Genomic DNA, 17,322 nt, shown 5'->3' on the forward strand with positions numbered 1-17,322 from the left:
ATTCCGAGATGCTTGGGGTTATTCTCCTTAGAGACAGTTGAGCGGAGATATTGATAGCAAGAAATGTTTCCAATGGCTGTAGGGTTGAGAACAAGAGGACGTTGATTTAAGGTGGATGGCAAAGGAGCCAATGGTGACATGAAGGATTTGTTTTATGTATCAAGTGCACGTGTATGGTGGAAGTGGATTCAATTGCGATTTTCAAAAAGGGACAATCATCTGAAGTGAAAACATTTGAACATCAATGGGGAAAGGGCTGGGTAATGGACTGGAAGAGTTGCTCTTGCAGAGAGCCGGCATGAAAAGGACGGGCCAAATAGCTTCCCACTGGGTAAAAAACATTCACTGATTGGAATTGGAGGGGTCGCAGCACAGATTCGCTGACTGGTAACAGGGTAAAGAGTTGCTTTTATTTGTTTATATCCAATTCAAAGTCTCCACAAGTGAGACATTCCAGATCCAAGCTGACAAGACAGGCTCACCACTTCCTGTCTTGGGTTTGTTCTGCATGATCCAAGCTGGATCTCATTTGCCTCTTAGCCAAAAGGCCTCGATGCCACTTAAAAATATTGCTTTAAATGAAGCGGCACGGTTAGCACAGTGGTTAGCACTGCTGCTTCACAGCTCCAGGGTCCCGGGTTCAATTCCCGGCTCGGGTCACTGTCTGTGTGGAGTTTGCACATTCTCCTCGTGTCTGCGTGGGTTTCCTCCGGGTGCTCCGGTTTCCTCCCACAGTCCAAAGATGTGCGGGTTAGGTTGATTGGCCAGGTTAAAAATTGCCCCTTAGAGTCCTGAGATGTGCAGGTTAGAGGGATTAGCGGGTAAATATGTGGGGATAGGGCCTGGGTGGGATTGTGGTCGGTGCAGACTCGATGGGCCGAATGGCCTCCTTCTGCACTGTAGGGTTTCTATGATTTCTATGATTCAGTGTAACCTCATGACTTCAACCAACTGCAGGATGCCAAAACTACACTTGATCTTAGCCAAAAGGCCGAGAAGCGATAAGAGTTGTATTTGTACAGTTGAGGCCGATATAATCCTTTGAGAAGAAATGATGAAGAGCTGGTATTACCTAACAGGGACTCTCCTCCCGTCCACCCGTCAATCCACGTCGAGCGGAATGGGCGGGGCCTGCCGCCGCTCTAACCAATGGGAGCAAGCAAGGGGCGGGGCTGGAGCTGAAGCCACGCCCAGTGTTGCCGGTGTCCTTGCGGGGCAGGTCGGGAGACCCCGCCATGCGAGCGCGTGAGTGGAGTTCGGGGGCTTTGAGAGCCGCGCGCCGTGCTGAGGCCAGCCGCCATTTTGTAAAGCTGAGTGTGAGAGAGTAGAGGGCAAGGTAAGAGAGTCGAGCTGAGAGAGCCGGGCAGCAGCCGCCTTCACAGCTACCTGCCCGCCCGGCTTTGTTCGGCTTGGAACAGCCTCGATGTTGGTATCTTGCCTGGGTGGGTGGGGGGAGAGGAGAACCGGTACCGTGCCCGAAAATCGAGCGGGTGTCAGAGTGGGGCCTTGGGCCACAAGCAGAGCCGGAGCCGGTTCTCCGTTCGGGATTGGACCTGGCGAGGGAGGAAGCAAAGCCTGCTCATCGCAGGCGGAGAGGAGGATTCAGCGGCTGCAGTTTAAACGGCAGCCGAGAAGCTGGAATGCGGCCTTTGTCTGTGTCACATGGCGGCGGCGTGGAGGGAAGAAAACGCTGGATCTCCGGGAGGGAGAGAGACAAGGAGGAAGGACAGGGGACGAGAGAGTACAATGAGAATGAGAGCTGGGGAGGGGCTGCAGCTGGGGGGAGACGAGGAGAGGACTGGGGGCGGGGGGAAGCAGAGAGCGAGTTGGGGGTGGGAGAAGAGCTGGGGGGAGACGAGTAGAGGGCTGGACGGTGGCGAGATGGAGGCCGGTGACCCCAGTCCTCTCCCCTCTTCTCTCCCCTCCTCTATCTCTCTCTCCTCCCCCGCCGACCCGACCTTCCCTACTCCGGCGGTCAGCCCTCGGCTTGGTAGGGGGCGGTTTTCAGCCGCGGGGGGGGGGGGGGTGGGGGGGCATCCCAGACATGTGTCGGTGAGCCGGTAGCCGCTGGCGTGCACCACCTAAGGAGTGTTGAAAAGGGCGGGAAGGCTTAGTTTTATCGCCTGCTGTTGATCTTTTAACTTAAATATGTTACTGATCTAAAGCCCACGTTGTCTGATAGGGTGTGGGACCATGATTAAAGCTGAGATCACTACATACAGATCTGGCAGTATGATTCTTTAGCCAGTCTTTTTGTGTTTAATAATTGTACTATGTCAGTTTAGTAATGCCTATTTCTAAATGAAGACATTACCGCGCATGTTTTTGCTTCCATTTGTACACGTGTACAGATGTCCACTGAAGAAATGGCTACCGAACATATGAATGGAAATGGTACAGAAGAGCCGATGGATACTTCCACTGCCGTTGTTCGATCAGAACACTATCAAACTTTATTAAGTGCTGGTTTACCAAAAAAAGTAGCAGACAAGCTAGATGAAATTTATTTAGCAGGTATGGATTGTAAACTACATTGACTTTCTACCAAAGCTAAATTTGTGTTATCAATTCAAGACACAACTTCTACCCATTGCTAAGTCTCTTATCCTGTGTTCATTCTCTACTGGTCCAATCTTGTGTCCTCAAAAGATTAAATATCATTTTTGCAGTGGCTTGGATTGATTCTTCCTACAAGTGACGTGCTCCTATTTATAGACATAAAATTTGCATTCAGGTAACCAGAACAGTGAGATAGTTGTTTTATCTGTAGAGTTAATCTCATTTAGGGTCAGTTGTCACCAAGAGAACAAAATGGATACTTCTCTTGAAAAGGTTGAAATTTTCTATTTGGTCTTGTGGGCGACAGCATTGTCCAGGCATTCAGACCAGAAGGATCATGATTTGATTCCTAGTCTATAGTTGATTAATGTCAGCCAAAGCAGCAGTGAGTCATAAATTTGCCTCAACCTCTTGGATCACAAAAAAATTCTATCTCTATTGCTCTTCTGTGACATTTTTGTCACTTGGTCAAAATAAGTTTGAAGAGAGAGATTCTGCATTTATACAGTGGCTCACTATCTTTGGGCAATCCAAAGTGCTCCCGAGTGAATGAAGTACTTTTGTGGCGTAGTCAATCAGCAATGCGATTAAATGAGAACATTTGTTTTAATTTGAGATTAATATTAGCCATGAGAATGAGCCTGCTGTTCATATAGTTCTATGGGATTTCTCATGCCCACCTAAGAAGAAAAGGCATTTCTGACGTGACACTGAGATACAGCCTGGATCTGGTGCTCTATTCTTTAAAAATGTTCGCACTGCTTTTTGGCACCCGCATTTGGGGTGGAAAGTGATGAGAATTTGGTGTCATGTCATTTTGTTGACACCATTTCATGTATGGAATAAGCTACAAAACTTGATATCACTTTGAATATTGTAGGCCTATTGCTTTACCTGTTTTAGGAATGTTTGCACAAGAATCCAAGGCATTTCCCTCTTAATAGAAAGCAAAGGAATGGTCTTTGGCGATGTGGTATTCTGGCACTGCTAGGAACTGTTCTTCCACAGCCCTTTTGTCTGAGAAGCTGCCTAAGTTGATAATTGAAAGTTGGAACTCTTAGTGTGCATGGCCCTGAGTGCAATATTTTAGCCATCTCTGACCCTGCCTCAGCTCATCTGCTGGAACCTTCATCACTGCTGATCACCCACTCCCCCTATCCTACCTCTGCCAATATTGTAAACAGCTCTCTAACTTCAGTCCTTGACTGTTGTCTCAAATCTTGCCTGAAGCTCTCATTTGAATCTCTCCATTTGGGTTTCTACCCCAGTCACAGAGCCAAGCTATATCTTATCAAAGTCACAAGTTGCATCCTGTATGACAAAGGAAAACTTTCCTTCATTCTCCACTACCTACTTGCAGTCTTTGACACGATTGACCGCACTATTCTCTTCCCGATGTGTCTGCACTGTCACTTTGCTGAGTGGGACTGCTTTCATGTTTTTAAAAAAATATTTGTGGGACATGGGCGTTGCTGGCTGGCCAGCATTTATTGTCCATCTCCAGTTGCTCTTGGGAGGCAGTTGAGAGTCGACCACATTGCTGTGGCTCGAGTCACATGTAGGCCAGACCAGGTAAGGTTGGCAGATTTTCTGACAATCGACAACTGTTTCATGGTCATCAGTAGATTCTTAATCCTTTTTTTCATTGAATTCCAATTCCAGTATCTGCTGTGGCAGGATTTGAACCTGGGTCCCCAAAACATTAGCTGAGTTTCTGGATGAATAGTCTAGCAACAATACCACTAGGCCATTGCCTCCCCCCTGTGGTTCCATTCTTTTGCTTCTAACAAAGCCCAGAGAATTGCCCCCCCCCCCCCCCCACACACACACACACACAATCAGGATCGGTACTTGGCCTTCTACATCTGGATGATGTTGCTGTCACTTGGCAACATCATCCGGAGACAGTTATTTTTCACATCTGCATGATGATATCTGGCTGCAGCTTACTACCACCTCTTGTTGACTACACTGTTGCAAAATTGTTACACTGCTTATCTGACATCCAGTATAGTAACTCCAATAAAATGCCTGACTGAATCCACTGGGCCGTAAACACCCCCCCGGCCACAGAAGTTCTCAAGTAAGGTTTGCATGTCAATCGCCTGGGAAGCTCAGACTTCCCTTGGTTATTGCTTTGCACTGGGTACGATCCAGAAATTTGATTTAAATCAATAATTAGCCAGAAAAATTAAATCTTTTAACTTCTGGGCTACTATTCTGCAACCCCCTCCCTCCCCCCTGGCCAATGGAATAACCTCCGAAACAATCGTACTCATTTAGCTCATATACTTAACCTCTCTCTGGCCTTTACTGCACCTAGTTTAATGAGAACGGGGCCTTGGGCCTCTGTCATCTGACTGAGCTGCACTCAATGTGAGTCTCATCCATGCCTGTCTCTGCTTTATACTTGACCAATCTAGTGCCCTGCTGGCTGATCTCCCACCATCTGTAAACTTGAGGTCATCCAAAACTCTGCTACCTGTGTCTTAACTCACAGCAGATCCTGTTCCCCTATCACCCATGTGTTTGCTAATCCACATTGGCTCTTGATCAAGCAATGACTTTGTTTTAAAATTCTCATCATTGTTTTCAAATAACTCAATGGCTACGCCTCCTGATCTCTGAAATCTCTGACTCCACAACCCCAAGATATTTACTCCATTCTGGCATTCTTGAGCATTGGCAATTGTAAATGCTCTGCCTCAGTTGCTCATGACCTAAGCTCTGGAGTTCCTTTCCTACATCTCTTTGCCTCTTTAACTCCGGCACGGTAGCACAGTGGTTAGCACTGCTGCTTCACAGCTCCAGGGTCCCGGGTTTGATTCCCGGCTCGGGTCACTGTCTGTGTGGAGTTTGCACATTCTCCTCGTGTCTGCGTGGGTTTCCTCCGGGTGCTCCGGTTTCCTCCCACAGTCCAAAGATGTGCGGGTTAGGTTGATTGGCCAGGTTTAAAAAAATTGCCCCTTAGAGTCCTGGGATGCGTAGGTTAGAGGGATTAGCGGGTAAAATATGTGGGGATAGGGCCTGGGTGGGATTGTGGTCGGTGCAGACTCGATGGGCCGAATGGCCTCCTTCTGCACTGTAGGGTTTCTATGATTCTATGCTGCTTAAAACTTATCTCTTTGACCAAGTTTTTGGTCAGTAACTAATATCTCCCTATTTGCTTTGGTGTCGTACCTTGTTTTATACTGCTTCTGTGTAGCATCTTGGGCCCTTTGGTTAGAAGCATTGTATAAAAACATGTTGTTGTTCATCCTTGTCTGCTACCCCTAAATTCAATGTTAAAAAAAATAGGAGCACGAGCGGGCCATATGGCTTGGTTTCATTCAATATTCTGGATGATCTGACCTGATCTTGGCCCCTCTATCGCGCCTGTTGCCCATAACCCGCCTATATTTTATAAATCTGTCTATCTTAGCCTTGAATATACTCAGTGACTCAGCCGTTGCAGCTCTCTTGGATAGAGAATTGCAAAAATTCACAACCCTCTGAAGAAATTCTTCCTCATCACCCTCATAAATAGGGTTGAAATGGTCTCTCCTTTCCCAAAAGGATAAAGGGTAAACACCCTTTCAGCATTCACTCTATCAAGCTGCCTCAGAATCTTTTATATTTCAATAAGATGACCTCTCATTCTTCTTAACTTCAATTTAGACGCAGCCTACTCAACTGATTCTCTTGAGACAACCCTTTCATCCCAGGAATTTGCCTAGTGAACCTTCTCTGAATGGCCTTCAGGTGCTGTCTCGCTAATATCCTGTACATTTATAGCAAGACTCCCATTTCTTAAAACTTCTCCCCCCTTGCAATGAAGGCCAACATTCCATTTGCCTTCCTAATTATATGAATACTAACTTTTTGTGATTCATGTAGGAGGGCACCCAGATATCTCTACTGCAGCATTCTATAGTGTTTTCATGTAAATAACATTTTTTTTTTCTAATCCAGTTGTTTCTTGTTTGGGCAGCCTGCCTTGCAACTTGCATAAACTTTAGCTTATAAAATGCTGCAGAATTGCAAGAGCTCCTGCTACATTGACAGTGGAAGATTTAAAACTTTATATCCTGACTTTCAAATGCTTGTTGTGTCCTCACCCCTGCCTATATCTAACTTCCAGCCGCATAACTCTGATCCTCTAATTCTGGTCTCTTGCATTTCCCTGATTTTTATTGCTCCATTGTTGGCAGTGAGACTTCAGTGTAGGCCTTGAGCTCTAATTCCTTTCCTAAACCTCCACTCCAACTACTTTCAGCTGCTCTTTAAAATCTATTTCTTTGACCAAGCATTTGACCTAATATCCCCTTAGTTGCTTGGCTTCAAATTTTGTTAACACTCTGGTGAAGTGACTTGAAATGTTCTACGTAATAGTAACTTGTTTTTGTAATGCAGTATATAGAGCACAGATGTATTCATTCTTCCTACTTTATTTCCTTTCCTGAAATCCTGAGGACAAATAGTAACTGCTGAGAAGTGCATGTGTGTAAATCTCAACATTGGATTATGGTTCAGAATCAGGACCCGACGGCAAGGCATTTTGAGTCACCTACCATGATCGCTGGTCTAAGAATTGAATTAAGTGCATCCGAACTCTGCACCTGTTTGAGCAGGTACAGGGAAAGCTATTTTGGCAATTGGAGCTGAACCCAAGCCTCGCAAGGTCAAGCAGACAAATCCTCATGACATGAAGGGTACCCTGGTAGTGTGCTAACTGGTACTTGGAGAATAGAGCAAATTTTGATTTAGGGACTCTGGCTTACCATGCCATTTATAGCAGGAGAGTTGGGCTTATTGTCACCCTACAGGCTTGCTACTGATAGGACAGCGATTGTTGGTGTGGGGATTATGGAAACTAGACACACTTCAGCTAGTATATATTATGGTAAAGAAAAAAAATCAGATTTCTTCTTATTGAATATTTTGAGTTGTATTGCCAGATTTGTTTATTGATAATACCCCTGGATTTTTCTATAGGTTTGGTTTCTCATAGTGATTTAGATGAGAGAGCAATTGATGCCTTGAGGGAATTCAACGAAGAAGGTGCATTGTCAGTACTACAACAGTTTAAGGAAAGTGATCTTTCCCATGTTCAGGTAAGGATTGTTCTGATCATTATGGTTAAGTTAGATTGAGAAGTGAAATCAAAATAATATAGTACTATTCGTGCCATTGTGAATGTGAAACCTCCCACAAACATTCAAATTCTAAAATAGATCAAGTTGGTGTAATTTTTGATTATGGTGTCACCTTATTCATTTTTATTTACAATTACATTCATGTTTCATTTAACTTGAGACAATAGCTTTAAGGTACTGACAGTAGTGGTATGAATGCCATTTTAGGAGCTAGAAAATGTCACAGTATCTCCTGGCTAAAATCTTTTTTTAATGCGAATGTAAATAGGAATTTTGTTACACATGGGTTTTGTTGTGTATAGAATCATGCAGAAAAGGCCCTTCGGCCCATCAAGTCTGCACTGACACGTGAGAAATACCTGACCTCCCAACTAATCCCATTTACCAACACTTACCCCATAGCCTTGAATGTTTTGACGTGTAAAGTGCTCATCCTTTTAAAGGATGTGAGGCAACTTGCCTGTACTACCCTCCAGGCAGTGCATTCTAGACCATCCCCACCCTCTGGGTAAAAATGTTTCTCCTCACGTCCCCTCTAAACCTCCTGCCCCTCACCTTGAACCTATGTCCCCTTATGACTGACCCTTCAACTAAGGGGAACAGCTGTTCTGTATCTGTCCATGCCCATCATAATCTTGTACACCTCGATCAGGTCACCGCCTATGTTTTTCCAGCTCCCAACGCAAACAACCCCAGCCAATCCAACCTCTCTTTATAACTTAAATGTTCCATCTCCAGTAGCATCCTGGTGAATCTCCTGCACCCCCTCTAGAGCAGTAACATCCCTTCCTATAATGTGGCGATCAGAACTGCACACTATTCTAGCTGTGGCCTCACCAAAGTTCTATACAACTCCCAAGGACAAATGTCCCATACACCCTTTTCACCACTCTACTAATATGCCCTTCTGTCTTCAGAGACCTATGGGCAAACATGCCAAAGTATTCAACAAACAATCTAACATGGAACTCAACCGTTGTTAACCATATCACAGCACAAATATGAATAATTGCCATAGAACCTCCTAGTGTCATGCCGTTCATTGAATCCTTCCTTGTCAAATAAGTCCTTCCAAAGTGCATCATCTCACTTTTCATGGTTAAATTCTATCTTCCTTTTATAGTATGATGTACGTTTAATATCAAGATCAAAAAGGTTGGATGTACTTTGTCTTTGGTCTAATGCATCACGGTAGCACAGTGGTTAGCACTGCTGCTTCACAGCTCCAGGGACCTGGGTTCGATTCCCGGCTTGGGTCACTGTCTGTGTGGAGTTTGCACATTCTCCTCGTTTCTGCGTGGGTTTCCTCCGGGTGCTCCGGTTTCCTCCCACAGTCCAAAGATGTGTGGGTTAGGTTGATTGGCTGTGCTAAAATTGCCCCTTAGTGTCTTGAGATGCGTAGGTTAGAGGGATTAGCGGGTAAATATGTAGGGATATGGGGGTAGGGCCTGGGTGGGATTGTGGTCGGTGTAGACTCGATGGGCCGAATGGCCTCTTTCTACACTAGGGTTTCTATGATTCACTACAATTAAATATTTTGTATATCTCCTGCGAATCCCTTTGATATGTTGGTGCTGATTATTGATGATATTTGTGCTGTGATATGGTTAACAAAGTTGTGTTTCATGTTCCATTGTTTGTTGAATACTTTGTCATGTGAGAAAAGTCTTTCTAATCCAGTAGAACTCAATTGATTCCTTGAATGCCTTTATGGAAAGAACAAAGAACAATACAGCACAGGAACAGGCCCTTCGGCCCTCCAAGCCCGCGCCGCTCCCCGGTCCTGGATTGAATCCTGAATCCAGGATCCCCGCCCAATTTTCCAGCCTATCTACATACCAATATCCTATCCACCGAGCTGTCCCTCACAGCTACGATGCTTTGTTCATTACAACCTATTAACTCACCCCCACCCCCCCATTCCAGACCATGTGATCTCCAGGGAGAGGCGAAAACCCAGAGTGAAAAACCCCAGGGTCAATATGGGGAAAAAAAAATCTGGGAAATTCCTCTCCGACCCCCTGAGGCGATCGAAACGAGTCCAGGAGATCACAATGGCCCTGATCGGAAAATGCTTCCCAACCCTAGTCATTTCCACTTCCACGAACACCATATGAATTCCCTGCCCCCGAGACAGGTTCCCAACTATCCGCAGTCTCGCTCTGTACTGGCACCAGCAAGATGATCATAGAATGAAGCCATGAAACGAGAAACAAGGAACAATTAGCCCGCGCCGCTCCCTGGTCCAGACTAGACCACTCTTTTGTATCCCTCCATTCCCACTCCGTTCATATAGCTGTCTAGATGAGTCTTAAACGTTCCCAGTGTGTCCGCCTCCACCACCTTGCCCGGCAACACATTCCAGGCCCCCACGACCCTCTGTGTGAAATATGTCCTTCTGATATCTGTGTTAAACCTCCCCCCCTTCACCTTGAACCTATGACCCCTCGTGAACGTCACCACCGACCCGGGGAAAAGCTTCCCACCGTTCACCCTATCTATGCCTTTCATAATTTTATACACCTCTATTAAGTCTCCCCTCATCCTCCGTCTTTCCAAGGAGAACAACCCCAGTTTCCCCAATCTCTCCTCATAACCAAGCCCCTCCATACCAGGCAACATCCTGGTAAACCTCCTCTGTACTCTCTCCAAAGCCTCCACGTCCTTCTGGTAGTGTGGCGACCAGAACTGGATGCAGTATTCCAAATGCGGCCGAACCAACGTTCTATACATCTGCAACATCAGACCCCAACTTTTATACTCTATGCCCCGTCCTATAAAGGCAAGCATGCCATATGCCTTCTTCACCACCTTCTCCACCTGTGACGTCACCTTCAAAGATCTGTGGACTTGCACACCCAGGTCCCTCTGCGTCTCTACACCCTTTATGGTTCTTCCATTTATCGTGTAGCTCCTCCCTACATTATTCCCACCAAAATGCATCACTTCGCATTTATCAGGATTGAACTCCATCTGCCATTTCCTTGCCCAAATTTCCAGCCTATCTATATCCTTCTGTAGCCTCTGACAATGTTCCTCACTATCTGCAAGTCCTGCCAGTTTTGTGTCATCCGCAAACTTGCTGATCACCCCAGTTACTCCTTCTTCCAGATCATTTATATAAATCACAAACAGCAGAGGTCCCAATACAGAGCCCTGCGGTACACCACTAGTCACAGGCCTCCAGCCGGAAAAAGACCCTTCCACTACCACCCTCTGTCTTCTATGACCAAGCCAGTTCTCCACCCATCTAGCCACCTCCCCCTTTATCCCATGGGATCCAACCTTTTTCACTAGCCTACCATGAGGGACTTTGTCAAACGCTTTACTAAAGTCCATATAGACAACATCCACGGCCCTTCCTTCGTCAACCATTTTGGTCACTTCTTCAAAAAACACCACCAGATTAGTGAGGCATGACCTCCCTCTCACAAAACCATGTTGACTATCGTTAATGAGTTTATTCCTTTCTAAATGCGCATACATCCTATCTTTAAGAATCTTCTCCAACAACTTGGAAAGAGAAATCTTGTCCACCAGGATCAGGGAGAAATAATTAGTTTCATTGAGACTTGTTACTTTAAAGGCATTGATTTAATCTATTCATATTTATTTTTGCATAGAATAAAAGTGCCTTTCTATGTGGAGTAATGAAGACTTACAGACAGAGGGAAAAGCAAGGATCTAAAGTGACAGATGCTAATAAAGGTCCAGATGAGACAAAAATTAAGGTGCAGTGCTTACATTAATGTAATAAGCCTCGCTTGTTATCTGACATTTTGTAGCAAATATTTCTGCCTTGGTGCTTATTTCTTTAACTGAAAACTATTGCAAGCTTATTTTTCCTGCATGTTTAGGAAAAGTTAGTTCTAGCTGCTACATGGATACTGACAGTGCTTCAGTAGCCAGAGTTGGCCTTTTGAGTCTGCCTTCCATGTCAAGTTTGGGGGAAGCTGCTAGAAAGCAACTGAGGAAGGATTTTCCCTTATTCATGGAATGTGGGTGCGTTGGCTCCCACATTCATTGTCCATCATTAACTGCCCTTGAAGTGCGACTGGGCTGAGTTTGCCACTATTTCTGGCAGATTCCTTGGTAGATGCCGGGTGCTCTGTCCAGTTTGATTCCTTAGTTAAAGCGACTGGAAATCTGAAAGAAACAGTTAAAGTTTCAAGTCTGAGTCATATGATTTCAGAGAGCCGAAACATTAACTCTGTTTCTCTTGCCACAGATGCCAGACCTGAGTTCCAGCATTTTTTGTTTTTATTTCATCCCTTTATTTCATTCGTCAGTGACTCTCTGACAGTTTGATACAATGGAGTGGCTTGATGGCCATTTCAGAGGGCATTAAAGAATCAACCACATTGATGTAGGGCAGCCCAGATAAGGATGACAGATTTTTCTTCCCTGAAGGACATCAGTGAACTAAAACCAATGGTTTCATGATCATCATTAAACTTTCGATTCCAGATTTTTTTTTAATCTGACCTGATACCAACTGCCATGGTGGGGTTAGAATCTGGGTCCCCAGAACGTTACCCTAGGTTTCTGGACTACCAGTCCAGTGACAATACCACTAGCCACTGCCTCCAAGGAGTGCTGAGGGACATGGTAATAGTCCATCTTGATAGTAGGAGGAGCTTTTTAAAAAAAATGTAGTCAAAAACACCATATCTTAATGCTGTTATTTAAATGCCAATAATTAAAAATAGGACAATTGACATTAATGTTTTTTTTTAAATTCTCAAGTGAAATGAAGTTTTAAAACCAAGCAAGTCATTAAATTGTGATTAAAATTGGTTTGATCGATTTAACATCAAGAGCTGCTTGCAAGTCCTTATTCTGCTTCAGGTTGCAGGCCTCTGCCCTTGGAACTATTAATAAATTAAGCGAGTACCCTCCTCTGTGGCTCTGGACCATACAACTTAGTGTTATCTATGACAGATGTTTCTCAGGTCAAATAAATTGATTTGCACTGGTAAGTACTTCAAATTTTACCCCAAGGCTTCCAACCTCAAAGTGGGCTGGTCTGGAAATCATCTTGAGTTTCCAAATTAACTAATGAGATTCAGGAAGGTTAGCCTCTTTTTAATATTGATTAATTTCCTAAGACTTCTAAAACATTGACATTACAGCATAAAAGGAGGCCATTCGCCTCCTTTTTTTTTCTTTAGGTGTTTATCCAATGTCCTTTGGTGACCCTTCATAGCTCTAAAGAAGGATTTTCCAAACTCAAAATGTTAGCTTTATCCTCTCTGCACAGATGCAGTCAGACCAGCTGAGATTTTCAAGCATTTTCTGTTTTTGTTTCAGATTCCAGCATCTGCAGTAATTTGCTTTTGCCCTCATGATATTGTATACCTGTGTCAAATTTATCCTCAATTTTCTTCTCGAGGAGAACAACCCAAGCTTCTTCAAACTATCCACATAAAATCACTTATTCCTAGAACTATTCTTGAAATTCTTCCTGTACCCATCAGATCCTTCCTAAAGCATGGTGCCCAAAATTGGACACTTTTGCTAGTTGAGGCCAAATATGAGACCAGTGTTTTATAATGGCTCATATGCTCTATACCCAAATTAATAAAGCTCAGGACCTTGTATACCGTTTCAACTATTTTACTTTGTACTGTTACCTTTTTAACTATTTTAGTTTGTATTGTTCACACTACTCCACAATAAATTTCACTGCCAATCAAATCCCCATCAAATGGGACTTGGTTCTGTGGGCATTGCTTACTTCCTGTTGCTCTATCCGCATGATCTAGGTGGCAAATTGTCAGCATGCTGCTTAAGGGTATATTATAAGAAGTAGGGATAGGCCATTTGGCCCATTGAGCCTGCTCTGTTATTCAATAAGATAGTGGTTGATCTGATTATGGTCTCAAGCCCACTTTCTTGCCTGTCCCTGATAACGCTTAATTGACTTGCAGATCAAAAATCTGCCTAACTTGGCCTTTAATAGGTCTACTGCTGTCTGTGGAAGAGAATACCAAATGCTCACCACCGACTGAGATAAAAAATTCTTCCTCATCTCCATCTTAAATGGAAGATCTCTTATTTTTCAACTTCCCCTTAGTTTTAGATTTCCCCACAAGGGAGAAACATCCCCATAGCACCTACCCTGTCAAGTCCCCTCAGGGTCTTGTGTTTCAATAAGTTCACCCCTCATTCTCAACACCAATGAGTATAAGCCCAACCTGTTCGATCTTTATTCTTATGATAGTCGCTCCATCCCAGGAATCAGGCTAGCCAACGGTCTACGTCAACGGAGAGCTTGAGCGTGGAAGAAATTGAATGCACATCTGTCTCGGATCTTCTTTACTCAATAGGATTTGGCAGAGCTGCAATCCTTATGATTACCATATGTTTTCCAGTAAATTATACTTGTTGGTTTCACTTTGGTTAAACTTTGCTTCTATTTTCTTAGGCCCTCTTGGAAAGAACAGGATATACACTTGATGTCACTACAGGACAAAGGAAGTATGGTGGTCCTCCTCCACCTACGATACATTCAGGTCCTCAACCTAACATTGGTACTGAGGTGAGTAACGGTTATGGATTGATGAATGCTACATGGTTATTGGAACCCCCCCCCCCCCCGAATTAATTCAAAAGAACAACAGTGTGTTGTGAGGTGAATTTCTTTCGTTAGGATAGCCAGGGGGGAGAATTTAAAATGTGCTTAATTATAGGGGTGTTATGAGTTTTGAACTGAGATTTGATTAATATGTCAACTTTTGAAAGTGATGTCTGGGTAATCAGATATTTTAAATATTAACCTGAGACAGAATGTGCTGTTGTTTTGTTGGTTGGTATGAAATCAGTTTTATCAGCTTTCTTTAAATCAATGAAAGCCAAGTTTTATGAATATCTTATTAACGTCGGTCTAATTTTGTCAGATATTTGTAGGCAAAATACCAAGGGATCTCTTTGAAGATGAACTTGTCCCTTTGTTTGAAAAAGCTGGGCCAATATGGGATTTGCGTCTCATGATGGATCCTCTGACTGGCTTAAATCGAGGGTATGCTTTTGTCACCTTTTGCTCCAAAGAAGCAGCACAGGAAGCAGTCAAATTGGTAAGACTTTGTGATCTGTATGCACAGTATATCATTCTCTTGATTATGATTCATAAACTAACTCTGTTATCAATTTTGTCAGTGTGATAACCATGAAATTCGGCCTGGTAAACACATTGGTGTTTGCATTTCTGTGGCGAATAACAGACTTTTCGTTGGATCCATTCCAAAAAGCAAGACAAAGGAACAGATTATGGAAGAATTTGGTAAAGTGACAGGTAAAGTTGCACCATTTCCCTCATCACATTCACTATTGATGTACACTCTATTTGACAACCACATGAATGGGGCAAAAACAGTTATCACTGCTTCGCAGCATGATCGAGCACAACTAGCCCCAACCGTAGACCAGTTGGGCTAAATTTGGCATCTATTACTTCTATTGCAAATTACAGCTTGTTTCCAAAATCTTCAATTTGTATTGTGGACTGAAGAATCTAAAGTGTGGTTGCACTGTGGCAAAATATGTTCTCTCTTGGCTTTGATAAATACCTAGGTTTGGCTTATAGCTGAATGTAAGCTGTAAATTTAATGAAATTCCCAACTAGACTGTGTAGGTTTGGGTGTAATTGTTTTCCTTAATGTAGTTGATGTTTTACTGCTTTGTTCCAGGGCTTGCAACTAATTCTGTCATCTTGTATACAGTAGCCTAATTATGCAAGCTTATCACTAGATGTTTAGGAGAGCTCACAACTGTGAATTTGGTGAAGGATCTTTCTCTCTTCCTGTGGTGGAGTGAGACTCCCTTTGGTATTAAGATCCTCTGAGTTTGATTTACAAACCTCTGAATGAATTCATTCATCAGCTGCCTGTTTGTGGTGTCAAAAGTTCATGGTCCAGATTAACCTCAATTGTAATGTCTCTCGCTTTAAAATTGTAAATGGATGGCCCCTATAGTTAGTTTGGCAGCCTGAAAATGACCCATTTATCCAGACTCTGTTTTCTGTTAGCTTGCCAATCCCCTATCCATGCTAATATATTACTTCCCAACAGCATGAGCTTGCACAATAGCTTTTTATGTGACACCTTACTGAATACCCTTTGGAAATCCAAATACATTACATCTACTGATTCATCTTTATCCACCCAGCATGTTAAATCTGCAGAGAACTCTAATCTTTGTCAAAATGTATTTTCCTTTTTATACAATCAAGCAGTCAGCATTTTTTTGATTCTCTAAATATCCTGATCCAGCATCCTTTATAATTAATTCCAACGTTTTCCCAATGATAAATGTTAAGCTAATTGGCCGCCTCTTTCCTCCTTTCTTGAACAGCTCCTGTTATTCAATCACACTGTCACTGTTCTCGGCATGGTTCAAGTGAAGCACATCCTCGTGGAACCCATCCCTCTCTCCAGTATTGGTACCAATACCTCATGAATTGAAACCCGTTTTTTCCACAAGAATCTTTTGAGCAGCCCATTCAGCTCTGATGATCTTGACATAGAACATGGAACAGTACAGCACAGTACAGGCCCTTCGGCCCACGATGTTGTGCCGAGCTTTATCTGAAACCAAGATCAAGCTATCCCACTCCCTATCATCCTGGTGTGCTCCATGTGCCTATCCAATAACCGCTTAAATGTTCCTAAAGTGTCTGACTCCACTATCACTGCAGGCAGTCCATTCCACACCCCAACCACTCTCTGCGTAAAGAACCTACCTCTGATATCCTTCCTATATCTCCCACCATGAACCCTATAGTTATGCCCCCTCGTAATAGCTCCATCCACCCGAGGAAATAGTCTTTGAACGTTCGCTCTATCTATCCCCTTCATCATTTTATAAACCTCTATTAAGTCTCCCCTCAGCCTCCTCCGCTCCAAAGAGATCAGCCCTAGCTCCCTCAACCTTTCCTCATAAGACCTACCCTCCAAACCAGACAGCATCCTGGTAAATCTCCTCTGCACTCTTTCCAGCGCTTCCACATCCTTCTTATAGTGAGGTGACCAGAACTGCACGCAATATTCCAAATGTGGTCTCACCACACGGCTCTTAAACTCCAACCCCCTGTTAATAAAAGCTAACACACAATAGGCCGCCTTCACAGCTCTATCCACTTGAATGGCAACCTTCAGAGATCTGTGGATATGGACCCCAAGATCTCTCTGTTCCTCCACAGTCTTCAGAACCCTACCTTTGACCCTGTAATCCACATTTAAATTTGTCCTACCAAAATGAATCACCTCACATTTATCAGGGTTAAACTCCATCTGCCATTTTTCAGCCCAGCTTTGCATCCTATCTATGTCTCTTTGCAGTCTACAACAGCCCTCCACCTCATCCACTACTCCACCAATCTTGGTGTCATCAGCAAATTTACTGATCCCTCCTCCAGGTCATTAATAAAAATGACAAATAGCAGAGGACCAAGCACTGATCCCTGTGGCACTCCGCTAGCAACCTGCCTCCAGTCTGAAAATTTTCCATCCACCACCACCCTCTGTCTTCGATCAGATAGCCAGTTACCTATCCAATTGGCCAACTTTCCCTCTATCCCACACCACCTTACTTTCATCATAAGCCGACCATGGGGGACCTTATCAAACGC

At 43.8% G+C, this 17,322-nt stretch overlaps 1 protein-coding gene across 7 annotated transcripts in view; it reads left to right on the plus strand.

Annotated features, from left to right (window-relative positions):
- The first annotated feature begins 1,204 nt into the window (after positions 1–1,204).
- LOC144504554 (heterogeneous nuclear ribonucleoprotein Q-like) overlaps positions 1,205–17,322 on the plus strand; it is a 31,565-nt gene continuing 15,447 nt past the window's right edge. For 4 of the 7 annotated variants that reach the window (XM_078230049.1, XM_078230050.1, XM_078230052.1 and 1 more), the window contains exons 1-7: positions 1,217–1,336; positions 2,352–2,514; positions 7,534–7,652; positions 11,318–11,425; positions 14,122–14,235; positions 14,594–14,770; positions 14,853–14,988. In XM_078230049.1, coding sequence (XP_078086175.1) covers positions 2,352–2,514; positions 7,534–7,652; positions 11,318–11,425; positions 14,122–14,235; positions 14,594–14,770; positions 14,853–14,988 — 817 coding nt within the window. In that variant the 5' untranslated portion in view covers positions 1,217–1,336. Of the gene's footprint in view, positions 1,337–2,351; positions 2,515–7,533; positions 7,653–11,317; positions 11,426–14,121; positions 14,236–14,593; positions 14,771–14,852; positions 14,989–17,322 lie in introns of all 7 variants that reach the window. The other 3 variants (XM_078230053.1, XM_078230054.1, XM_078230048.1) reach the window with 3 other exon arrangements.

This window comes from Mustelus asterias, chromosome 15 (assembly GCF_964213995.1).
Source record: "Mustelus asterias chromosome 15, sMusAst1.hap1.1, whole genome shotgun sequence".
In the NCBI taxonomy this organism is placed as follows: Eukaryota; Metazoa; Chordata; class Chondrichthyes; order Carcharhiniformes; family Triakidae; genus Mustelus; species Mustelus asterias.